The sequence below is a fragment of the Typopeltis vanoorti genome, chromosome 23 (assembly GCF_054136105.1).
Source record: "Typopeltis vanoorti isolate ZY-2024b chromosome 23, IOZ_Tvanoo_1.0, whole genome shotgun sequence".
Classification (NCBI taxonomy): Eukaryota; Metazoa; Arthropoda; class Arachnida; order Uropygi; family Thelyphonidae; genus Typopeltis; species Typopeltis vanoorti.
In genome coordinates this window covers 48,879,141-48,905,963 of record NC_143571.1, presented here as the reverse complement: position 1 = coordinate 48,905,963, position 26,823 = coordinate 48,879,141, and the positions used below count along the sequence as shown (strand labels likewise).

At 33.5% G+C, this 26,823-nt stretch overlaps 1 protein-coding gene across 1 annotated transcript in view; it reads left to right on the top strand.

The window, feature by feature from the left end:
- Nucleotides 1-26,823, top strand: part of Orc2 (origin recognition complex subunit 2) — a 93,884-nt gene that overhangs the window by 59,152 nt on the left and 7,909 nt on the right. Inside the window, exons 8-10 of the mRNA XM_090412530.1 lie at nt 4,144-4,243; nt 11,282-11,425; nt 18,087-18,320. Of these exons, the coding sequence (XP_090268656.1) occupies nt 4,144-4,243; nt 11,282-11,425; nt 18,087-18,320 (478 nt within the window). The remainder of the gene's footprint in view (nt 1-4,143; nt 4,244-11,281; nt 11,426-18,086; nt 18,321-26,823) is intronic.

Below are 26,823 nucleotides of genomic sequence, written 5' to 3'. Positions count from 1 at the left end.
ATTGAATTTAGTCAGAGAATCTTGCAGACTTGTAGCAGATTTATTTACAAGTATAACATTATCCGCATAAAGCAAAGAGCTGACATTAACATCTCCAATTTTGATATCAGGTTTAATACCACTTTCCTTCATAATGTGATCCATATAGATAATGAATAACAGAGGGGATAATGTACATCCTTGTCTCACACCAGATTTAACATTAAACCATCTTCCTGTACTTCCTTCAATTCTAACTGCTGACTTACAACTCAAATAAAGACTAAGTATTGCTTGATATAATGCCCCATTGACACCATATAACTGCAGCGTATTGAATAGTTTCTCTCTTGGCACCTTGTCATATGCCTTTTCCAAATCGACAAAACTTAAATACAGATCTTTGTTATATTCCCATGCTTTCTCGACTATTTGTCATAAAGTGAAGATCTGATCCTGACAGCCTCTATTTGGCCTGAATCCAGGCCAAATAGAGGGTGTGCTTAAGGGTCAAAGCTGTATAACTGAGAGGAGACCTCCACATAGCCTTTAAAGGAATGCGGAGAACCGACCAGGGGCTTCTGACCTAATGTCCAATCCTCACCTTCTCGTGGTGCACCCTGTTGGGTATCTACTTTGATACTGAATGAACGAGGATGGGCTGGCAATTTGGGATTTAGCCGACCAAATTGTATTCTTATTGGTTAAACCAAAATAAAAAATGATGGTTTATGTATGTTAATGTCAAAAATATTCAGAATAATTGTGAAGAGTTTTTTGGCATTGGTTAGTTCAAATTGGCCGAAAGTTATAAGTATTGGTGAGACTTGATTGACAGAGGATAACATAGTAATAGAATCCAAGGGGGTATAGTGTTTTCAAAGGAGACAATGGCAGGAGGGCATTTGCTAATGATTGAACCCAAAAAAGAATAGGAGTATATCAGGAGGACAGAGGACACTTATGCAAAGTGCAGTTCATTTGAGGCTATCTGGTGTGAAGTAGAGGCCAACAGGATGAAATATATAGTAATTTGCTGCTGTAAGCTAGCATCGTTATAAGGAAGAATGTAGACAGCATACATTGGCATATTAGTAGAGTGAGTGAGTGCAGGTTAGGTAATTACGGGGGCTTCGACCATGGAGAAATTGATTAAAATCAGGAATGGTCACAGGGAGGAAAGGAAATGGAATTTATACACCTGAAAGAACATGTAATAAAGGGGACAAAGGGTTCAGGAGTGCTTTATCTGGTTGTAACATCAGATAACTTAGTAGTAACCAATATCACCACACTGTTTCTGTTTGGAGAAAATGATTATATAATCTTGATCTGGGAGATTGTCAGGCATGCAGAATTTTCCATTAAGAAGGGATTTAAGTGGAATTACAAAGCAGGTGATTATGACAGACTAGAGCAGTGGTTCTCAAACCTTTTGAAGTCTGGGTGCATTTAAAATCCTACAAATAATTGTAGGCGCACTATATACAAATTTCTGAGAAATATGTTATAATAATTAAGTCAAATATTACAGAAAAAAAAATAATGCGATAAAAAAAAAGTAAAATGAAACATACCTTAAATTTATTCATTCTTGTGTTTATGAGAAACATGAGCCTGATGTGGCCTAGTGATTGCTTTAATGTTTGGGCATATATTTGAAAGGCAAACTCTCATTTCCTCATCAATACATTGAAGAGTTCCTCTCTTTTTTACACTTAATTGTGATGAGGGTAGAAAATCCTAATTCACATAAATATGATGTTGAAAATTGTAGTAAAATGTTCAAACCTTTTTTAGATATTGACACATATTCTTCTTTTATAGAAATCCAAAAGGCTTCAAGAGACAATTCCTTATGTTTAATCATCAATCCACGATCAGTGGATATAGCTGCCAGTTCTTCTTCTTCTGTTAATGTTAAACCAAAATCATTTGAAGTTTCCATAAATGGGTTTCTAATCCAATCATATTGTCCAGTGTTAAGTGATGGAAAATAAGAACTCAATTTTTCTTCTCAACTTGTTAAATGTTCAACTATTATTGGAAGTGTTTCATTTATGCAAGTGTTACTTACCAATGGAAACATTTCCAAATTACCTTCAACAGCTTTTCTTTTCCAAATCTGTAGTTTTCTCTGAAACGCTTTCATTTTGTCAGTGGATGTGAGAATATTTTCTTCTTTCCCTTGCATGCTAGTATTCAAAATATTGAGCTGCTGAAATATATCATCCAAATACTGTAACCTGGCAATCCAAAATTCGCACCGAAGGAGGTTACAAAAATGTAATTGTTTCATCTCTTCAAAAAACGCAAGAAGTTCTTGTCGTAGCTCGTGTACACGGGTAAGTACTTTCCCCCTTGACAGACACCTCACCTCAGTGTGTAAAAGCAGCTGTCTGTGTTGTGAATCCATATCGATACAAAGCTTTTCGAATAAATGCGATTTGACAGGTCTTGTTTTAATAAAGTTTACCATCTGAACAACTCGATCTAAAACTTCTCTTAATTTTTCTCCCAATGTTTTTGCCATCAAGGCCTCCTTATGAAGAAAGCAGTGAGTCACGATAACATTCTCATTTTGTTTTTTTACAAAAGACGTAAGGCCCTTAATACAGCCTACCATGGAAGGGGCTCTACCTGTACAAATGCCTACACACGACTTCCATGTTAACTGCCATTTATCAAGATAGCTATTCAAAATGTTAAAAACATCCTCACCTTTTGTAGACATACTTAATTCTTTGCAAAAAAGAAACTGATTTACTATTTGATCTTCATTAATAACACGGACGAATGCTAAGAGTTGCGCCTTGTTGGTAATGTCTGTTGACTCATCAACTTGCAATACAAAATTTGAATACTGAAGTTTATTACTGCATACATTTTTTTCGATATCAGAAGACATTTCTATAATACGCCTGCGAACTGTATCGTTGGACAGAGGAATCTTGCTTATTTTCATTGCTGCTTCATTTCCTAGCATTGTCATGACCATTTTTTTTGCATGCAGGCAAAATAAGTGACTTACATAAAGTATGATCTTTCATATTTTTTGCTATCAGTTCTGAGACTCGATAACAAGCGATTTGAGCTTTATCAGAAACACTCGTTATATTTTTAAAAGAATTTGCCGCTTTTGTTTGCTGTTCAGACAATCTCTTGAAAAAACTTACAGACTTATCTTGTAAATTAGAGTGTATAGTTTTAAAATGTTTACTCAATTTACTAGGAAGCAATGATTCATTTGCCATTTTACATCCACATACTAAACATAGCAGCAAAGGATGATCTTCACTTCTGGTCCAGGTGAAGCTTAAATAACTTTCATTATATTTGCAAGTAGGCCGCGATTTTGCTTTCTTACTTGTACTTAACTTTTGCTCACTTCCAGAATCTGATTCTTCAATATTACACTTCTTTTTGAGAACTCTATCCATTTTATTTGGGTGTATTTATCTGAAAATAAGTAATATGCACATAACATTCACTTCCAACACTTTTAAAATAAGTAATATACACAACAAGAATAAACCATATTCTTGTTCTCTTTGCAAGAAAAACCGTTGTTAATTAACATAATAATGATGTGTTGACAAAAAGAGTGGTATATCCGTAATGAAAAGGTATAATAGAGTAACTATATTTATTTTTATATCTGGTTGTAATACATATTTCTCTGGAATACCACAGGGCGCACCCGGAAATCTTCTAGGGTACACCCTTTGAGAACCACTGGACTAGAGAGTCAGCAGCTTAGAGCAGTGCCATGACATAAGAGTTTGGAAAAGCAAGATGTTAGCAATACCTTAGAGATTGTCTGTGGACATTTGAAGAAAGCAGTATCACTGTGTATCAGAGTCAGGAGGATAAATCAGGTAGGAGTTAAATGGATGAATAGCATCATTAAGCAGGGGTTGCAGAATAATAAAAAAAAAAAATGTGAAAGGAGTATCTAGAAAAAGTGATCCTAACCTCTTCTTGAATTCATTCACCACCTCCAAAGGCAAGCATTCTAATTTGTTATAGTGTATGAGCTTGTTATAATGATGATTGCTATAATGACAGTTGACACATTACATTGCATATATCATTCAAAATAGTACTTTTAAGCTCCTTTGAGACATCTTATTATTATAAAAGTAAATGAATTTTCCCTTTTAGATTCTAAATACCATTACAGAAGAAGTTTTAGAAAATGATGGAAGTTTTCAAAGTGTGTTTGACCAAGTAGAGTTTATTAAAAAGTATTATCAGAATCAAGGTAAAGTTTTTCAGCATGCTATAAATTTCATACATGGAATACCAGTAAGTTAAGTAATAGCTTATTGATTTTTCTAGTATCTGGCAGAGTTTTCTTAGTCATCGATAGCAGTTAGAACACTACAGATATTATTATTATTCAGACCTCCATGGAGTCAAAAGACTCATCGTGGGAGGTCCTTCCTAGGAAACACAAAGTCTATCATACCACTCCTTAAACTCATTGACCGTTCTCGCTCTCACCACTCTATCAGGCAATGCATTCCATGGTTCAACCACCCTCCATGCAAAGAAACTACTCCTCACCTCCTTTCTCACAGTTTCCTTTCGTAACTTCCAGGGATGGCCCCTTGTCATCACTCCTTCATACCACGCGAAAGAACTTCATACCATGTTCAACCACGCGAAAGAACTCTCCATTGTCAACCCTGTAACCCCCTCTCAACAGCGTAAAAGTCTCAATCATATCACCTCTCCTATCCACCAAACTCTGCAGTCCACATTCCCTCACTGTCTGTTTACAAAGTATGCAGAGAAATTGATGAATGTGAAAAATGGTAGCTGCATTTATGGACTTAAATATGTACACATCAAATATCCATGGTATTCATTTTATTACTGGTAGGGTATGATATAGGTTTATACATTCGGTTCTCACTGTAGTGAACTGTTGGTACCAAAGGAATGGCTTATTATACTGGAAGAATGCTGTTGTGTGTGCTACACGGATACACATGCACGCACTAATACTCATACACTTATTATGTTCATTCTTATACATTTCACCAGTATGTCATATATAAGAATATTGAAATGTTATATGGATATGTTTGTATAAAATGAATATTGTAAGGTATTGTATTGTATTGTAAGATGAAGTTCATCACCTAGTGTGAGACTACTGTCTAACTTATTAAAGTTTTTTTTTTTTTATTTTCCCTAAATGCTTAAATCACCCATAATATTAATATAGTGTAAGTTTATAATGGGTGGATTCATGTAAAAAGGATAAAGAAACAGAGCTAAGTATCTTATGTACTTAATTTGATTCATTTTATTCATAAAATGAAGAGATATTTATATGAATCACTAACGTTTTTTTTTTTTTTTTTCTGTCTTTAAATGACTATTTTTGTGGTCATTTTTTCTCTTATGTCCCTGTAGGTTCCTTTTTAGAAAGCCAACACTAATATGATATTATGCTGATGTTGCAGCATCTCGGGTACCTTCTTTCCATCTCTCTTATATCCTAATAAAATCTTTCACTCTGCTGGTTGCTCATTGTACCAAAATACTTGAGGATATGCTCCGAACTGAGCCACAGTAGCTCAGTTGGTTTCAGTGGAGCTTTTGTTCGGAAAGATTTGGGTTTGAATCTCTCTATGATGCAAAGAGCCTTTATCATGTCTTTCGAATTAAAAGTGAGTTAGCGAGTATCATACAGTGGTGAGGAGTTTTTTTGTCACTCAGAACAGGCAAACTGCCCTGTGAATATAATATCTACAGACAGAATACTGTTGGACAAAGAAAGCAATGGGAAACCACCTCATTCTATAAAAATTGCACAGCAGTAACGTAGCATCATTACCCACCAACCATTGGCTTGAAGAAAACACACACACACTGAATGAGAGTGAGAAAAAAATGAATTTTCAAGCTTATTTTACTTTTTGATTAAGAGCAATATTTTGCAACCTAATTATTCAGATTTCTTGAGCATATTTTCAGCTATACTTTTGAAATCAGGATCTTTGTTATTTTTAAGAAATTTTGCTGTTCAAGTTCACATTGGATGTTCAATGAACAAAAACAGCACAAGGAATGAATTAAATTGAATTCATTCCTTGTGCTTTCAGTATTTCATCTCAGTCACAGAGATATTTTCATAGAGTGAGTATAAATTAGAATAAGCACAGAAGCTATTTTAAGGAGTAAAATGAAAGTAAAAGAGTCCTAGCTAGGAAGGGTTTCTTCAATGGATGCTAGCAGGGAAGCCTAGATTGTAACTCGAGATGCCGAAGAATTCATATTTTGAAGTTTAACATATCCATCCTTATTTAAATTAGGTTGATATTCGGATAGCTGCAGGTTCTTAAAAATGCATCTCGTGTTTAAATTTGCCGTGAAGCAGAATCTAAAGTTAATTTTCTTGTCTATGTCTGAAAATACCTTCTGCTAAGCTCAAAGAAGGTATTTTGCAGAGCCAGACAAGAAAATTAACTGTAGATTCTGCTTCACAGCAAACATTAGACAAAAACCTCAACAGAAATCAGGGTGCAATCCTAAACAGTTCGTGCAAAAACCTGATCCTCTCTCTCTAAATCCATCTGAACTACAGATAGCCAGTAATCACATTACACGTTTACAACAAACATGCATGCGTGATAATGAATAAGAACAATAAGTCCTTTCAGTCTCTGTTAGCTACTAGTTTGTTTACAATGTTTTTGTGTTCCTTTCAATTTGCATATACTAGTTTTTATGTCTTTCCGTAAATGCCTTGAAAAAGCTAGACAGTTTGCTGGCAAAACTGGTAGGCTATAATGTAAGATGTTTGTAAAATGGTCAGTATTAAATAATTTTGTATTTTTAAACATGAGACAAATTTTTAAGTGTGGATATGTTTAACTTCCCAAAATATGAGAAAGAAGAATGACTTGGAAATTTGTAGCAAATGATACTTAAAACATGCACAATTCTAATTGCTTAACATATTGCTTCATTAACCTTAATTTTATATGAAATTGTGGTAAGAGAAGTATATTTTGGTTTACTGAACTTAGAGAGCAGATTTTATGTTGAGTCCAAAATGATTTTTCTCCTGGGACACTCTTTTTTAAAGGTTCTTCTCTCTCATTCATTGACAGACTGAAGAAAATCAGAACTCCACAGTGGACTTAGGAAGTTGGAGGCAGTCTTAGAAAAGAAGTGTCTAGCAAGTAAATGAGAATGTGCGCTGAGAAATTACAGAGAAAAAAAAATCAGCTAATGCCTTTTTATTCCCATATAGGGAGTAGGCGAGGCCATTTTAGTCCTATCTAACTTTTGGAGACTGAGTGGACAGTTCAATCTTTACTGGTACCCAATCAGAGATAGCTGGCCCAAAGCTATCATTAATTAAGCGGCACACTGTGAAGAGAGATGGCTCAACAAGTGCTGCCATCTCGTGGTCCCTAATCCTAACACAATATATTTAATGTCTGAAATAATGTGGATTCTACGGTCGATCCATGCCAGAGATTGACTAACTCGGGAACCAGTCTAAAAAAAAAGGTTTAGAAGAATTTCCTCTAGTTGCCGACTAGATTCAAAAGCAAGTCTTCCTTTGTGCAGCCAAGTGCTGTGGTATGCAAATAGCACATCCACTGAGCTACACAGGCTCTAATTTTAAATTACAGAGAAAAGCATAAAAAATCAAAACAATGTGTAAATGTAAATAAATATCAGGAAGGTGGGAAAATGTTATAGAGGTTAGTGAAAAGCTTAGAAATGTAGGAAAAAGTAATGTAAAAGAATCAGATATGAAAGGTGACATAAAACCTGAAATAAAAGATATTGTTGGAAGTTTTTTCATGTGGTTATACTATAAATTAAAGATAAAAAGAAATTATATACTTGGTTTAATCCTTTATCCAAGCGTAAGCAAACAAAATTTGCACCTGAAATAAAAGATGTTTACGAGATACTTGTGCCATGAGAGGATTCTTCAGATTTTTTCATTCTTCAAATGAAAAACAAAAGGGATAAGTAATACTATTTATTTAAGGCAAAAAAAAAAAAAAAAAAAAAATGGTGTGTGATTAAAATAAGACTTCCCCTTTTTTTTTTTTTTTTTTTTAAATAGCTAATGAATTATTATGATTGCAATTGTTCGCATTCTACTTTATAATTAACTATTGTCGCCACTGATGATGGCCTGTAATATACAGGCTAAAATATATGGCCTTAAATAAATAGTATTACTTACCCTTTGTATTTTTTCATGTTAATTTGATGAAATAAAAGATATTCACATTATAAAGGAAAGTGGTATTAAAACTGATATCAAAATTGGAGATGTTAATGTCAGCTCTTTGCTTTACGCAGACAATGTCATACTTCTAAATAAATCCACTAAAACTCTGCAAGATTCCCTGACTACATTGAATAACTGTAGTAATAGATTTGGTATAAGGTCAGCAATAACAAGACAAAGACAATGAAAATATGCAGAAGCATTGAAAATATCAACTGCATTGTAAATGGCAAACCTATAGAACAAGTGAAACATTTCAACTACTTAGGCACGATTTTTAGTGAAGATAGTAAATTAAATATGGAAATAGACAACAGAATTAGCAAAGCTGGTATAATAGGAAGTCAACTGAATAAATTTATATGGAATAAGAGAGAAATTAGTCGGAACACTAAATTAGCTGTATACTAGACATTATTCAAACCAGTTTTAACTTATAGATCTGAGAGCTGGGTCAGAAGTAAAAGACTTGACCAAAGACTAGAGACCACAGATATGAGAGTCCTGAGAAAGATTAGGGGCATGAACAGATGGCATCAATGGCAATATCATATTAAAAACGAGGATATTAGGAAAGAACTTGACATTGTCAACATCCAGGAATGTGTTAGCAGAGCTAATCTCAGGTGGTATGGTCACTTAAACAGAATGGGCAAAGAAAGATTAGCAAACAAGTGTTCTCTGCCAGGTTGGCAGCAAAACGACCCAGAGGAAGACCAAGATGTAGGTGAATTGATACGGTAAAAAGTGCCTTAGAAGAAATATAAGATCTGATAATGTTGGAGTCTTGACAGGTAACAAACTGATTTGGAGGAAAATTGTAGATAGGAAGTTAGTAATGATGTAATTTTTTGCATGTAGTACTATCATATCCTGTACATCCCTTGAGGGTACATGGCAGGAATTTGATGATGATAAAAAATGAATGCAAAGTAAATGTTTAATAAATACTTGTACCTAAATTATTTACTGCAATTTTTTTATCAAAAGAAGTTATCAAGAGTCATTTGAACAGTTTTAGGTTTCTTCATATCGGCATAAATTCTGCGATAACAAGCAAAATGACTCTCCAAACCTCGGCAAACAAGCAATAAAACATAAAGAAAAACACTGCAAATATAATACATGATGGTACAAATTAAGTGGATATTGAATCCAACATTATTTCATAGCCAAATATAGAAACTACACGAGTTTCGTGCCGAATATATAGAAACTAAAAGTTTTGGCGAATGCAAGCATAAGCAACCTTATGGGCAACTTGTAGTAAAGGTGGAGTAAGCTCCAGATCACTTTCTTTAGTATTTTTCATAATGTAAAGCACATCTCCTAGAGGACATGTATGATAAATAAGCCTTTGGCTCTCTATTTCAGTAATACATGATGGTTTATTTATTTTCAGTTACAATCTAGAAATTATTGAACAAAGAATAAAAAAAAACACAACTAAACCATACTATACTGACATTGGTGGTTGCGGTATCTTTCAGATACAATTTACTGTCAAATATCACAAACCTTTACATAACATGTGTTAAACCAAACTGACAGTGCAGAATATCACTCGTAACATATGAATGCACAGCTACTCGTGACCTCCAAGCTATACACTGAATTGTGTAAGAATATTTATATTAAACATTTTGCATGTGTCTGTCAGGTCAGCTGCAAGCTCCACAGGGTTAAAGGCGTGTTAATCAAAACTCTTGCCGCGTATATCAAGGGATTGCAGCAATTAATTTCGGTGTGTCAAGGAAGGGATACCTGTATATTGTTTATTTTAATAACTGTTTTATGTTTAGAAACATGATCTTAATACTGAAAATTAAAGGAAGTTATGAAAACTTTTGGTAGCAGTGCATTTTGTGTTTGAAAGACTTTATCTGTTTAAAAAAGTTTAAAAATTTTCTAAATTTCTGATTTCGAATATTTGAGATTTGACCTAAATTTAAGGTAAGTGACATTAATCAAAGTTAATGTAATCTTTCATATTTTAAATATTAATTCTAGTTTTTATATCTTCTAGTTATTTCTTATACCTCCTATAATTGTTTGCATTCATACTTTTTCATATTGTAATTTTGTGTGATGTATGTATGGTTCCTGCCATTTCCTTTGTTCCCACAATTTTCTTCTGTTGTTTTTTTCTATGATTTCATTGCGATGTCATTTGTGAGGAAATTCAGTTCACTATATTCAAGATTTTCTGCTTTTACTGTTTGCAATAATGAGCTTAAAATGATTTATTATGCTATTTTAGGACATTTCATTTACAGGCATTTCATTACAAGGACATTTACAAGACATTTCAGTATAGTGATGTTTGTTATATTGTGCACCTACTGTAATATGTCTGGATCAGAAACTATTCTTTATTTTTATTATTAAATTTAAATAAAATATCCTTTAAATTTACATTTGAAGGTTAAAAAAAAACTTCATAGAAACAAATACTTTCCAAATTGTATTAACATAAAGAATGACATGAGTATTTTTTTGCTAAAGCAGTATCCAAAATATGTTAGTAGTGAAAATTTATTAGTTGAGATTCTGCATTTACTCACTATTAGTATTTTTATTTCCAATATAGAATATAATAAGAGAATATCCATTCTCTATATTCATTCAGTCATCCACATCTTTTGCTCATATCTTCCATAAAGTATTAGGTAAAATAGCCTAGCCTGTGCTAGCCAAGTAACTTGGCATTTTATATAAATGCAATTTTGGTACTGATTAATCCTATCTCTATATTCTGCTATGTATATTCTCTTGAAAGAAAATTTTTTCTGGAAACTCAGGAAATAGCTTTTGGAAAGACTATCTCCTAGAAGACGGGTGAAATCAGCTTTGTGCTGGGTATAAAGTCATTATATGTATCTGTACTGTATTTATAGTGCAGATATTACATGCATTTTTCTATTATCTTTGAAGTAGATATTTTTTAACATTTACAGACAAACTTTGTGCTCAAGGCATCCAGCTGTGGTGGTTTATTATAATATGCATTACTATTTTATTTAGATGCTGATGATCTGTACCTTGTTATTCATAATATTGATGGATGTATGCTGCGAGCAGAAAAAACCCAGGCAATATTGAGCCAACTGGCTCTGGCATCTCATATTCACATCCTTGCAACTATAGATCACATAAATGCCCCACTTGGTAAGGATGTTTACATTTGTGGATATGATTATGTTCATATGATTTCTACATGACATACAGAAAATTACAAGGAGTTTGAAATCTCATATTTTGTTACAGAATCACAGGAAGTGTTAATAAACTTTTCTTCACATAACAGTTTATAGAACATTATAGATTAATATATAACTTATTGTTAACTGTTTTCAGTAATTTTCTGTGCAACACAAAATATGTGTAATAATCCATGTAGAGGTAATGTTAATAATACAATATTTTATTGGTTTTCCTTATCATCTGTTTGTATATTTTCTGTTGAGAATTATGCCAACTCATATTTCAGTTGTAAACTACAAAATGCAGAAATTTGCCAATTACAGTAAGGAAACCCTTTAACTGTATTGTATGTAATGTTTGCAGGAAAAATGCCAGTTTTTGCATTGAATATCATGCTGTGAATCATGGTCATTGGTGCCTTTCCAAAATCATTCATTACCAATGGTGCCTTGGTTGGAAAGACTTGAGTTATAATCATGTATGATACTAAGAACCTTAATAAAGGGATTTTCAATTCAGTGATGAGTTTGTCAGTTTTATATAAGGGTTGCAGACTTTTCCTTCTGGAAGCTTCACCAAGCATTCATACTGGCCAGAAGAACAATGCAAACAGACATAATACACTGGCCTTGTAGTCTTAATTGCTTAGGCCATATTTCCAAAACAGCAATCACTACCTTTGCAAAAAGTAATTCATTAGGCTGCAAACTTTTATGGACTTTCACAAAATGTATGTGCCTTTCAAATTTACTCTTTCAATCAGTATTGTAGATTGGTATGCCTTCAGCTTGGAGACTTGCCCAGATGGAAATTTTTAGTCTGAACATCATAATTATACATGATTAATAAAAGTGCAATATGCAATTAATTTTAGTCCCACAGATCAGGATAAGCTTTGAACTTCACTCGATAAGCCTGGCTTGTGCAGGCCTTTAGTATAAGTGTTTTTGTAATTCTGTATGAAATTAGCATACAGTGGATCATTTGCATTTCTTGAAGATTTTAGTGTTTCCAGTCCCAGTGATCCATTTAGAAGAGATGCTAAGTCATTTATTATTCCAAACAGTCTCTTACAAATTATTCACATTATTGGCATACCAGATAATCCTAACCATTCTCCAACAGTTATCCTTATATGGTGGTTATTTGCTTTTTAGGTTCAGATCAAAAAACCTCGTGTGCTGTCTTTTCTTCTTCTTTGAAATACCATTCACACAGCAGCTACTGGTTTCATGTTGTATGGCATTATAAAAATTTCATTATCAGCTTTCTCCCTCGTGTGATGTTAAATGAATCTTTCTCAAATTTGCAGTTAATGTTAGTTACCATAGCGCTTCATTCTTTAACTGTTGACTCTCACTGTAGTAAACATGCGGGACCACAGGAATAGTTTGTTATAGTGGACATTTTGCTATAGTGAATTTCTTATAGAATAACATTTATGCCTGTGAGGCTTTGGTCAAGACGTTTCATTATTATTGACTTTTGTTGTAGCGAACTAGCTTGTTATAACAATGTTTGCTGTAGTTACATTCGACTCTACCCATGTTCTTACTTCTGTATCTTTTCTAAATTCATTCTTTAGTTTACTGTAAATTCAGTTCAATATAGCTGGTGATCACACTGTTCTTTCTCATTTGATGACCTTTGCACTACATTTATTTTGGTCTCTAAACATTCTTAATTGGGGTTATTATAAATTGGTTAATGTCGGTGCTAATAAAATTCATTACTTTTTCTCACAAAAAATCTTTCAGTCTTCATTTTGACTATAGAAAAATGAAATTTGTTCTATAGTCAAAAGTCATTTGTCATATTATATTTGTGTACATACCTTGCTTTGCCTTTTTTTTTTTTTTTTTTTTTTTTGTTCTTATGTACAATGTAAATGGTCAACTGCTGCCATTTTATTATTTCTACTAGATCTTGTGTTCTCATGTTTGTTCTATAGTCTAACAAATTTATTTGTTTTACAACTGTAGCAGTTAGATTATGTATTAAGTGCAAGATTATAACATTCTAAACTAAAGACAAAGCAAATATTGTTAGCATCCCCTGCTTATGTTAATCTTTACTATCAATCAGTCAGTGGTTTGATTATTGATCACTTAAACTTTATCTTATGCAGGTTTGAAATTTTCAGGATAGTCATTAACAGAATCAATCCAATGTGTTTGTTCACAAACCATTTAATTACATCAAAAAGGAACATTTACACAGTCTGATCCACATTCTTCTTCTTCTTCTCTTCCGTCTAAGACCGGTTGAGTCTTCTCTTGAGCAGGATCTTCCAGTCTTCTCTATTCCTTGCTGTTCGAAAAAGTTCTTTATATGTTCTTTATTAATTTCAGCCAGGTAATTCTTGGTCTTCCAGGTCTACTTTTTTCAGTTGGAAAAGTATTGATTAGGACGTTAGGAAGTCTGTCTGCATCCATGCGTACAGTGTGTCCAAACCATCTCAGTTGTTGTTTTCTAATTTTTTCTATTATTGTCTTTTTATACAATAGTTCTTGTCTGACTGTGATGTTTGTTTTCTTTTCTATCCAACTTGTTCTATTTATTTTTCTTAAGCATTTCAAATGCCAGCAGTTTTTTCTCCTCTCTTTTTTTAACTGTCCATGCTTCTGCTCCATAGATGACTGTTGGTATAATTATTGCTTCATATAATTTGATTTTGGCTTGCTTAGATATCTTGTTTGTTTTCCAGATTTTCTTTAATTTTCCCAAGGTGGTCCATCCTATTGCTATTCTGTGTTTGATTGTTTTGAGTTCATCTATTGTTTCTGTTAGTTTTGATCCAAGGTATATGAAGTTGTCTACTTGTTCTATTTGTTCTCCATTTAGGGTCGCTGAGATGGTAGTTTTGTTCCTCCCTATTTTCATCACTTTTGTCTTTTGTATATTTATTGTCGTGTCATATGTTTTACAGGTTTCGTTTAGCTTGTTGATCAACTTTTGTAGTTCATTTGGGGGTTCTTGCAAGAAGGATGAGATCATCTGCATATTTGATATTATTTATGTTTAAACCATTGACATTGATTCCAGGCTCATTGTCTATTGCCTTCTTTACAACTTCTTCTAGATATATGTTGAATAGACATGAGGATAATGGGCATCCTTTCATTACTCCTTTTTGGATCTCTATGGGTTCTGTTGTGAGTGTATCCTTTTTAATTATTGCATTTATCTTAGAGTAATATTTTATCAGAAACTGTATTATATATTTGTCTATTGCTTTTTCTAGTAGAATTTTAAGAAGGATTTCTCTGTTGATGTTATCGAAAGCTTGTTTAAAGTCCACAAAACAACAATATAGTTCTTTATGGTCTTCCCAGCTGAGCTCTGCTAGTTGGTGCAATGTGAAAATTTGTTCTATTGTTGAATAGTTTCCTCAGATACCAGCTTGTTCTATGCCTATCATTTCTTCATAGATGTTTTTTAATCTATTTTATATAATTCTTAAGAATATTTTATAGGTGTGAGGGAGTAAATTGATTGGTCTGTAATTTCTGCAGTCTCTTTTGTCTCCTTTCTTGTATATTGAGATGATCTTTCCAGTTCTCCAGTCATCTGGGATCTCTCCTGTTTGTAGTATTTTATTGAATAGGGTTGTTAAATATTCTATTGATATGCTGCCTCCATATGACCACAGTTCAGTAGGGATAGTATCAATGCCTGGTGCTTTATTGTTTTTCATCTGTTTTATTGCGTATCTAACTTTTTCTTGTAAAATTTTTGGGTAATCATTATTTCCTTCTATTCTTGGCATTATAGTTTTGTTTCCTTGGTGGAAGATAGTCTTAAAATGGTTTGACCAGATTTTTCTTATATATTCAATATTCCCAGTTTCAGTCATCTTGTTGTTTATCATTGTTACTGCTTTTGCTGAGAATGCCTTTGTAATTTCTCTTACAGTATCATGGAAGACTTTTAGGTTGTTTTGTTGGTATGCTTCTTGACATTTCTTAGCTTTTTCTTCTAACCATTTTTCTTTGGCTTTTTTGCATGGGCTATCAACTTTATTTTTTAGTGCTCTGTATTTTTCTCTATTCTCTTCATTGTTTTGTTGGTTTACAAGTATCTTGGCCTCTCTTTTCTCTTCTATGGTAGCTATGATTTCTTGGGTTATCCACTGTTTGTTTATTTTGGATTTGGAACCTAGAGTGTCTTTTGCAATTGATAACACTGTTTCTTTTCCTTCTTTCCAGTATTTTCCGCTGTTCTGGAAGATGGAGGGTTTTAATTTCAAGCGCACATCTGTTCTAAAAATTGACTTCTGCTTGAACTATCTTTTAGTTTTGATAGGTTGATATTTTCTTCTTTTCTGATATTGTTTTTCCTGACAAAATTCAAAGACAAAATTCAACTGTATCCCTATTGAATTTTGTCTTCACTTTGGCAGTTAATATTTCGTGGTCAGTGTCAAAATCAAAACTTATTAATGTTCGTACATTATTTACTGATCTTTTCCATTGTTTGTTTATGATGATATAGTCTATGCAGTTCTTTATATTACCATCTGGGGATGTCCATGTATATTTATTATTAGGGCATTGATAGAACAATGTTTTTGTAATCATTAGATCGTTTGCTTTATAGAAGTGGAGTAATTGTTCTCCTCTGTTATTAAGCTCCCTGTATCCAAATTTCCCCATCACATCTTTTTGATCCACATTAACATTCATATATACAATTGCATTACAAGTCTTTGTCAATTTCAATTCTTCCTGATTTAGTTCTGTTTCTTCCCTTACGATTAAATCGCAATCTAGAATATCCTGCTAATCATACTTACATACATAAACTGAAAATAATGAGTAAGTTTAAATCAATATTAATTTACATTATCTAGTACAGAACTCTTCTTACTCTTACAATAATTACCCATACACAATTGAGATTAAGACACACCTAGACTGAGCTTATTTCAATATTCTACCTATAAGCAGATACACTTGATATACTTTCTTGCTTGGAAATATCACATATATAAGTACTTACAACTTTCGTTTAGCATTGTCTTTAACATGAAGATATTTCTTGATTTCCTGCCAAATTTCTTCTTTGTCGATTATTCTATGCCCTTTAGGACCCTTAACATGGCAGCGGTCTCAGGTAAGAGATTGAGAAACTTGAGACCTACAGTGCTTCTCTCTCTCTCTCTCTCTCTCTCTCGATTACTGACATCAGACCTCACAACATGGTGGTGGACTCAGGCAAGAGAAGAGATAGAAAACCTCTATCTCTTCTCTTGGATGTTTTGCCTTATATAGACCCAGACTTCCATTGTACACATGACTGTGTCTCTCAAAACTTCCATATATGGTCATGTATTGATATTCAAACATGATGTCATACTTCACATCTTTTGAAATTACTATATATGGAAATGAGTTAACACCGTTACATAATGAAGTCATGCGACACATTAAAATAATGTGTATAATATTGTAAATTTATATATGTAACTGGGGGGGGGGGCAGTTATAAATTTACTTTTTAAAGTAAATTTATAGTCCTTTTCCATCTGACTGCAAGTAAGTATAGAGCAAATAATCTGCTTATCCACTTTGTCCACATTGGTTCATAACTATATAATTCTGGTGTTCTTTTCTCCTTTTAGCTATAGATCTGCGAAGACTCTCCATAATATGGGAGTTTACACTGACAGTGTATTAAAAAAACTCCAGATATACTGATAATGGATGAAAATTTCATCTTTTAGAGAATGAATAAGGGAAGCCAGTTTTTATATTAGTTTATAGGAAGTTTGTAACTGGTATTTACTGAGTATTTTTTTAATCTTTACAGATACTCCTTTGATAAAGAACTGCTGTGGTTTTAGAATGATCTAATGGTTCTCTGTTAGTTTGTCTAATATTAGGTGTAGGATATAACAACCTGTGTATTTCATTAAGCTTTAGCACATGGATTTTATTAAGATTGTAACCATCACTAATGAAATTATTAGAAATGTATTCTAATTCTTTTTCAAGTAACTGTTATTAGAGCAAATAGCTCTAGCTCTGTGTGCTAATGTTTTGTATTATGTATGAATTTGTGCTGGATGGTGGTGTGAATTAATATTCTATTGGTTGATGTGTGTGTGTGTGTTGGTTTTCTGTAGATGTTATAAGAGACAACATCGAGAATTCTGGTAATTAATTCTGGTTTGATGTCTAAAAACAGCAAATAACAGTTGTTTTCAATTTCTAAAGGAAATTTTATCATAGGCTGTCAGTTATTTAAGTGCACTTAGAATGCATTAGAGTTGTGACCATGCAGCATGATAGCAAACACATTATTAACATAGCACAACTAGAGAGGGGGAAGAAAGAGAATTTTAGCAGAAGGAGCTGATGTTCTGTATATAAAAAAAGGAGAGGGGAGGTCATATGTCTTAAGAAGTTAGTTTGTCAAAAATATAGCTTAAGTGTCCTCATTCATTTGCATATTTGTTTTATGTTATAACAATTATATATATATATATAAATGTTAGGAAAGACTTTCAAGTCACCTGTATAGCAATAAATAATCTTAGATTCTACATAACATTACAAATCATTAGTATAAAAATTTATTAATTTAACTGATTTCTTTTTTTTTATCTTGCTTTTTTTTCCAGTTTGGGATCAAATTAAACTTAGCAGATTCAAATGGCTGTGGTTTGATGTCACTACATATGCTCCCTACACTGCTGAGACATCTTATGAAAATTGTTTGCTGCTACAACAGTCTGGAAGTTTGGCTTTCAGTTCTTTATTGCATGTGTTTCACAGTTTAACACCTAATGCTCAGAAAATCTTCCTTCTTTTAGTTCAGTATCAACTAAATCAAAAGGACAACAACAGTTATATTGGTAAATATAATTTTTAATAATATAATATAATATAAAAGTTAATTTATGCTAATAAGTTTTAATTGATAAATCTGCTGTCATCTTGTACATGTATGTATGTATATATATATATGCATGCAAATGACCTAAAAAGTTTTTTGAATTTTTTCATTTTATTTAACACTTCATAAATCTGCACTTGAAAAATATTCTTAAAAAATATGAGCGATTATGTTCTGTGGTTTGATCTGTCCCTCCACATGCAGTTCTACCCCTCTACAACACTAGGCCAAATCCTGGAAGATTTCATTCCATTCTTGACTTCCTCAGTGCAATCCTGATGTGTGCTATCATCTGTGCGAGAAGTAAGCTATTGATCTGAGATCATGATGATCAGATGGTTCCAGGTCTGCATTACATGCTGAATGAGGAGAAGTCCCAACTCCAGTACTCTGATTTTTTTTTCATGCTTTAACATTGTCGTGTGTGTGTGTGTGTGTGTGTGTGCGCGCGGCCCTAACATTGTCATGTTGGTATAGTCTAGTGTTGCTTGTCGAAGGAGCAGTGTTTTTGATTAACCAGTAGTGGCTCACTTAGAAAGCATTGCATTTACTCCAGTTCTTGAGAAAGAAGGTTGGCATTGATAATGCATCTTTCTGGAATAATTTCCAAGTAAATTATACCCTCAATGTTACTAAATGCATAATATGACCTTGTTTTTAAAATGACCTTTTACATTGCTTCACCTTGAGTTCCTTGATTTTGTATGTTCATATTGTTGAACCAGAGAACTAGATTTACTTTTCATCATAGATGATTGTTTGATGGAATATTCATCTTGAGGAATGGCACCTAATTCTCTGTAACTTTCAGTATTTTATTTTATTTTATTTCTGGTTTAAATTTATGTAGCACATCATTTCTATAATTTCTGTTGATTTCTCCAGGCTGGTGAAGTTAATCTTGCACAGTTTCTCTTGGAATGCTGACTTTGACTAATGGTAGGTTTGTAACTTGATCAACCTTGATAACTTACAGTGTCTTAGGTTCAGTTCAGAGTGATCATCTTGAACGAGCTTGGTTTCAAGAATTTTGTTGCCAGCCTTCAAGAGCAATACCCGGTCAGGTATTGCTCTTCTTCACAACATTCTAGAAGGCTAGAATGTTGTGAAGAAGAGCATTCAAAAACATCTACAAAGATGTTTTTGAATTGTTCAGCTGAAGTATGTCCAGTTTCAAATTCATAAAGTAAAATGTCTTGAATTTAGACTATATAGGTGACCTGGAAATTACATTCAAGGGTTACTTTTATTTCAGTGATTTTCTCAAAGTAAATTGGATATTTTTAAAGAGGATCTTCATATTCACTTTGCATAACTAGATCTGAAGAAAGAAAAGATCAAAAAATTCTAGACCAAAGAAGGAAGCTTCTTTGGTCTAGAATTAATTTAGAAGTGAACTTCATACAAATGATGGTCAGCAGTTGTGTATGTTATCTTAGACCTCCAAGGAGTCAAGGATTCATTGAGAAAAGACATACCTTCACTTAAACTAATTTGCACTGGACTTACTGGCTAGATTTTTCTCTCACAAATTGAGCTTTCTAGTATCTAGCTTTCATCTCTTTCTTAACCACACAAACTTCCATAGATGTCTCTTTGTCATCTATCCACCTTATATATATATATATATATATATATATATATATAGGTACTTCCCACCTTTATGAATTAATTGGTTCCTAGCGACCATTCGTAAAGCGGGAGTTTATTTGTCTTAGAAATAATGCTATTTGCCTTAGAAATATAAGCAAGAGTTGCATTCATAAGAAGGAATATATAAAATGAATACTAAATGATAAGAAAAGACTTAACTGACCAAAGATTTACATATTTAAAAAATAACATAAGAAATATTTTTAATTAAAAAATATTCTTTGAAAAAAAATTAACTCATTTCTATATCACTGGGTGAATCGGCAGCCGTTAAGAAAATAATTTGATAGAGCAGAAGCATTATTCATTTTGTGGGAAAATTTACTAAATCATTCAAAATCTGAATCTTGTAATTCAAAGATTGCTTGAGCATTTTTTCAAGAAGTTTAAATGCTTCTTCTACACCTTTTAAAGTGAAAAACCGAGTTGGAGCTTCATATTCGTTATCTTCTTTGTCTTTTTCTTCTTCATTTCTTTCTTGTTCCTCTAATTCAAGATGATCGTTTAGTGAGAGTTCCATAGTGTGAGATTGAAGCAGCTCATTAACATCACCTTCCGAAACTTCCATTTGCAACTGGTTAGCCATATCTAAGATCGCTTGAGTTTCAGAATTCACAATCTTTGTTGGGTCTTCAAAGCCTTCGAAATTATCATTAAATTGAAGACAAAGTTTATGCCATACTCCTTCCATAGTTTTTTCAGAAACTTTATGCCAAGCCTTCTGCATTACCCGAATTGCGTCTAAAATGTTGAATTTCTTCCAAAACTTTTTGATAGAAAAGTTTCCATCTTTATCAGTTGCTTCTATTAACATTTCAATTCTCTTTGAGATAATGTGCTTTAAACATCGCAGTCACTCCCTGATCCATTGGATGTAAAAGAGAAGTATTTGGAGCTAAAAAGACTATTTTTACATTAGGACAAATGTAAGCTATTGATAAGGGATGGCCAGGTGCATTGTCAATTATTAGAAGCGCTTTAAATGGAATTTGTTTTTTCTCACAATAAAGTTTCGCTTCAGGAACAAAGTGATGCATAATCCAATCTTTGAATAGGGAACCTATGAGCCAAGCCTTACTTGCCTTCCATATTTCTGGGAGAGTGTATTGTTGGATTGTCCTTCCTGGCTTTTGATCTGCCATCTTGTTTTAACGTTGTTCTTATTAAGGTTAATTAATTGTGTGTTGATTACTAATTCAAATATAGGGAAATTTCTATTATACTGTACCATCCTATATTCATATTAGTCTATGCAAAATAGTGTAATCAAATATTAATTAACTTTAGCAGTCTAATGTTTATATATAGGCCGAATTTTACATTAAAATTTTAGGTTCCCGCTAGGTCCGATAATTTTATGAACGGTGCAGTGGAAAAGAATCAGGCTAACAACAAATTGAAATCAATAAAACAAAATATTTAATGCAAGGTTATATAATAAATACATAAGCATACTTTGGATACAAGATAATGCAAAATTAACTCAGTTCAACTACACATAACATTCACTTAACTTTTGCTATTAAACACTGAGCTTCAAAATCTACTTTCTCCTTAATAAGCAAAGATAGTTCTAAAGTCTATTACCACTGAAATTCACAGCAAATATTTTAACAATTGTATTCTTTACCTATCCCTTAGTCAGAAATCACATAGCTCAGTCAAGAGATAGCTATCACTTTAAGGGGGGGGGGGAGACTATTAATCTTCTAGCTTCGGCTAATTTCAGCATAAACACCACAGTTAATGTTAGGATTTAACAGAAGAAGATAATTTCTTATAACTTCACTCTAAAATGCTATAAAGTACAACTGTTCTTACCGAAATAGTCCTTTCTATTATTAATACATATCTTAGATTAAATAATAAAAATAAAAACTCAAAGATAATTATATGAATAATAGTTTATAATAAGAGATTTACATTAAATAATATCTACAAATGTAGCCTTTGATATGGTGGATTATGTTGGATTCTGAAGGGAGTATTAATAATTTTAATTTCTGTTCATTCAGAATCCAACAGTATCTTTATTAATTCCTTTTAAGCTTCTTGGATTTTCTGATTGATGCACAAATAAGGGTTTTAACTTGCAATCGCCAGCAGCATTTCTTCCTAATAGTAGAGTGATGCAATCTATTGATGCTTTAAAACCTCATTGAGATTCTTCTTTTGTGATGTCAGTTCTTGCAGGCATCCATTTCCAAATAAGGCCCAACGTTAAAAATCTGCGATTGTGAGCGAATTCCTTCTTTAATTATTTCTTCTAATTTTTCTGGATAAGATTTTGCAGCCTCACTATCAGCGGTTGCAGCTTCACCTTGTACTTCAGTGTTATGCCAATCAGTTCACTTTTTATAACGGTCAAACCACCCACTACTTGCAGCAAAAGTCTCTTTGCAGTCATCCCTTTTTGGTCTTTCAGCATTTTAAAAATAGCTAATGCTTTAGTGCAAAGCGTTACATAGGTAATAGGCATGTTTAATCCATGAGTTTGGTCACTTATCCAAGTTAACAGTATTTCCTTATGAGGAATTATACTGCCTGTTTCTTTATTATGCAACCATAGACTGCATAGATGCTGCATTTTTTACTACTTTCAAATATTTTTCTTTATCCTTTAAGGTGGTGCAAACTGTAGAACAGCCAGAGAAAATTTCTCAGTAAGAGAGCTTTAACAGTGCTACCCGTTTGATGGCTGGTAATAATTTCGTATTTCTTCTCCAATGTAATTGCTTTTCTTTGTTTCTTTTGCTCATTTTCTAGTTTTGCACTGTTGTTTCTTTTTGACATTGGTAGAAAAGTGAAAGGAGTATAGTTAAAAAGAAAACAAGAAAAAATCAGGTGTAATTGAAGAAAACTACGAATAACACACTTGCTTCGCCAAGACTCGTGAGTGACTGAGGCTCGTTCTAACTGGTCATTACATACTGCATAATTCCCTGTACACACCCCTAATCGCCTTTGCCATGCACAATTTAAAATAAAAATTCCGATCCAAAAAATTTGTGAAGTGAAAACTTCTTGTATATAAATTTTTTTTTTCAGTAAATATATACTGAAAAATTTCATATTGATAACCTGTAACACCCTTTCAGAAGGTTATGGAAATCTGTCATGTTTCCTCTCTTCTCCTGTTTTTCATTGTCTGTAGTTCACATACTCTCAATCTGTCCTTTAATCTGCATTCCATAATCTTGACATCATCTTTGTTACTCTTCTTTTAACCCTTTCCACAGCTTCTTTATCTCCTCCAAACCCAGGAGATTAAAACTGCACAGAGTAGTCTAGATGTAGCCATATCAAGGCCTTGTAAAGAGGCAAAAAAGACTTCCTTATCCTTACATATCAAGGTTGGTTTCAGCATTGCACTTATCCCTGAGTTGTATTTAATTTTGCAAATGTGACCTTTGAACTTCAGTTTCCTATTCACCTTAACTCCAAGACATCTGGCCCCATCAAATTTCTTGTAACATAATCGTACTGTTGGAAATCCCGTCATGTTAAAGTACATAACTTGACAGTTAGTGATGGTGAATTGACAGCCATTATCATTTGCCTAAAGTTTCAGCTTATTCAGATCATTCTGTAAGTGCTGGATATCAGCAGCATTCCTGATTGCCCTGTCTATCTTTGTACCATTAGCAAACAATTGAACATCTCCTGTCATGTCCTTCCCAATATCATTCCTTCCAAATATCATCCTGTCATGTCCTTCCCAATATCATTTTGGACAACTGTTATTCAGTATAGACTGAATTCAGTATAAACTGATTCCTGGGATACACAACTGGTCACCTTAAATCAGGTAGATTTGCATCTACCATATACCACTTTTTGATACATCTCCATTAGCCACCCCTTTTCTCTCTCTCTCTCACACACACATACACACTCTTATTGAAGTCAATAGTTTATATTCCAATCTCATGTTCTCCAGTTTATGCAACATCCTTTCGTGTGATATCCTATAAAATGCGTTAGCAAAGTATAACAGTAATGGATAAATGTAGTTTATCCATTCTCCTTTATCGAACTCAGCTGTAACGCTATGATAAAATATGTGCAAATTGCTAAAATATTACCTCAATTTAGTAAATCCATGCTGTTGTTTGCAAAGTATAGCTTGTCAGTCACTGTTGTATGCAAGAAACTTAGTTTCTCTAAAATGATCACCACTGCTCCAGAGATACTGATAGGTAAGTAGACTTAGTTTTTGTACTTCCCTTGCACAGTGGAGCTATTATATATTCTCTCCATTCCTGTAGGATCTTTCCTGAGCTGTGATTTGTTATACAAACATGTCAAGGACCATGCCAATTCAGCTAAACATTCCTTTAGCATATTGCCCTATTGCTGAATTGATTATACAACAACTCTTGAACCTTATTATTATGCACTTCTGTTTCTTCATGCAATGTAGTGCTATCACTGTGCACCATGTTACATACTGTACACATGATTGATAGTCTTAGCAAAGTGAGAATTCATTATTTGAATAATCTCATCCTCTAACACAAAGGTACCATGTTTATTTATTAAAGGTATTCTTCCACGTTCATTTTTCTTGCAACATAGCAATAAAATTCTTTTTAGATTGCCTTTAGCATGCAATTTTTTTCATACTTTGATTTAGCTTTCCATATAATACTCAAGCTTTATATACAGGGTGTTTCAAAAGGGATATACAGCTTTGAATTGCAATAGAAGGTAAATAGTGATAGATTAACAATTTTTATTATGGTGCAAATGTAACGTACCACTTGAAGTTTCAACACAGAGAGTTAAAGTTCGCTATGACTGCCTCCAGTAATTCTGCAGACGTCCCATCTGTAATCAGTTTCCTGCCATATGTGGCAGAGCATATCTTGCATAACTTCGGCAATGGTGGCAGTAATTTTGAAACACAGTTCATCCAAATTGGCTGGTAGTGGTGGTACAAACACTTGATCCTTTGCAAAGCCCCACAAGAAAAAAAAATCTAATGTTGTAAGGTCAGGAGGAACATGGTGGCTATGCTACAGGCACCCCTCGGCTAATCCCTCTGCGTGGAAAATGGCTGTCGAGTTACAACCTTATGTCTGTCAGGTAATGAGGAGGTGCTCTGTCTTGCTGGAAATGTATTCATCTTGGTCATAGACATCTAATTGTGGTATTAGGTAACCTTGTAGCATGTCTAGATACATACCACCAGTAGCAGTAGACGCTGAAAAAAAGAAGGGCCCATATACTTTCTTCTTGCTTATGGTGCAAAAAACATTAGCCTTTGAGGTTCCCGCGAACATGTTCTATGATGGCATGTGGATTTTTGCTTCCCCAAATTCTGCAGTTGTGAGCGTTTACTTGCCCATTTACACGAAAAGTGCACTCGTCACTGAAATTGATCATGTCCAAAAAAAAAAAAAAAAGTCCTCATTTTGTTCTATCCTACTAATCATTACCGTACAGAAATCCTGGCATATCTTCTTATCTTTCTTCAAATGTTGTATAAGGATAAATTTGTAGGGTCTTAAATGTAGATGCTATCATAAAACATGCCATACAGTCACATGTGGAATGCCAATTTTACAAGATGCCTGTCGTTGACTTTCCAGGGCTTCTCTGGAAACTTTCCGAACTTCTTCCACAACAAAATTGGCAGCATGCAGCCTTCTCATTGGCCTTGGATGATGCACAGAACAGCCTGTGTACACAAAATTCTTGTGCCGCATGTAGATCATGCACCTATGAGGTTCTTTGCCATATTGCATACAGAAATTCCTCTGAACTTGTGTTGCAGACTTCATTTCCTCAAACTAAAACACACAACGTGTTCACTCTACACCAGGGGTTCCCAACCTTTTTGTTTCCTAGAGCACATTCTAAAATACCGATAGGGCGACTGGCACCATCTGTTTTTTCAAGCAATTTTTTTGAGTTTGTTTGTTAAATGAATACATACAAAGTTTATATTATAATCAAATGTTTTATTACTTAAAAGTTTACATTATATAAAAATTTAAATATATATATGTAAGTTAGTGTGATCTTTGGTAGCATTTCATTAGCCAGTGCTTCATAATTAGGAGAATATGATGATATTCCAGTTCTTAAACTGGAATGAACAACTTCGAATGCACGTCTACTTTACATTGTATGCGTTTAATACTCGTCATGTGCCATTAACACATTGCGTCATATAGCATGACATGAATTGTTGCGTGATTATTTCAAACTTACGGCACACAGTTGAACAGCGGCGGGCACACACAAATTGTTCGACGGGCGCCATGGTGCCCATGGGCATAAGGTTGGGAACCCCTGCTCTACACCATCAATAGTTGCCATTTGGTAATAAAGTTACATGACCAAAAATTGATGTGTTTCACTACATTATAACACTCACTTTTGTACATCTTCCAAATTATTCTCTGTTCTCCTGACAAGTTGTATATACCCTCTGAAACACTTATTTTCTGACTCCTTTCACTTTTATTGTCATAATATTCCTTGTACATTATCTCATCTTTTGGATTTCTAGCTTAATAAGGTTGGGCATCCATTTCACTTCTAATCTATTTTGTTCTTTGAACTCTAGGGACACATTCAGATACTGCCTGATATAATCACCTTTTCAAAGCATCTCATGCATTGCTAATGTCCTTTACCATCCAGTAGCCGATAGTATTCTCCTGAGTTTGTCATAATTTCCAGCTTTGTAGTTCAGCACATAACCTGTCCTAATTGAAATATCCATCTTCCTGGCTACTTCGATGAGGCCTGTCAATTTACTGTCAATTTGAATCCTTTCTTGGATGCAAAAAACCTTT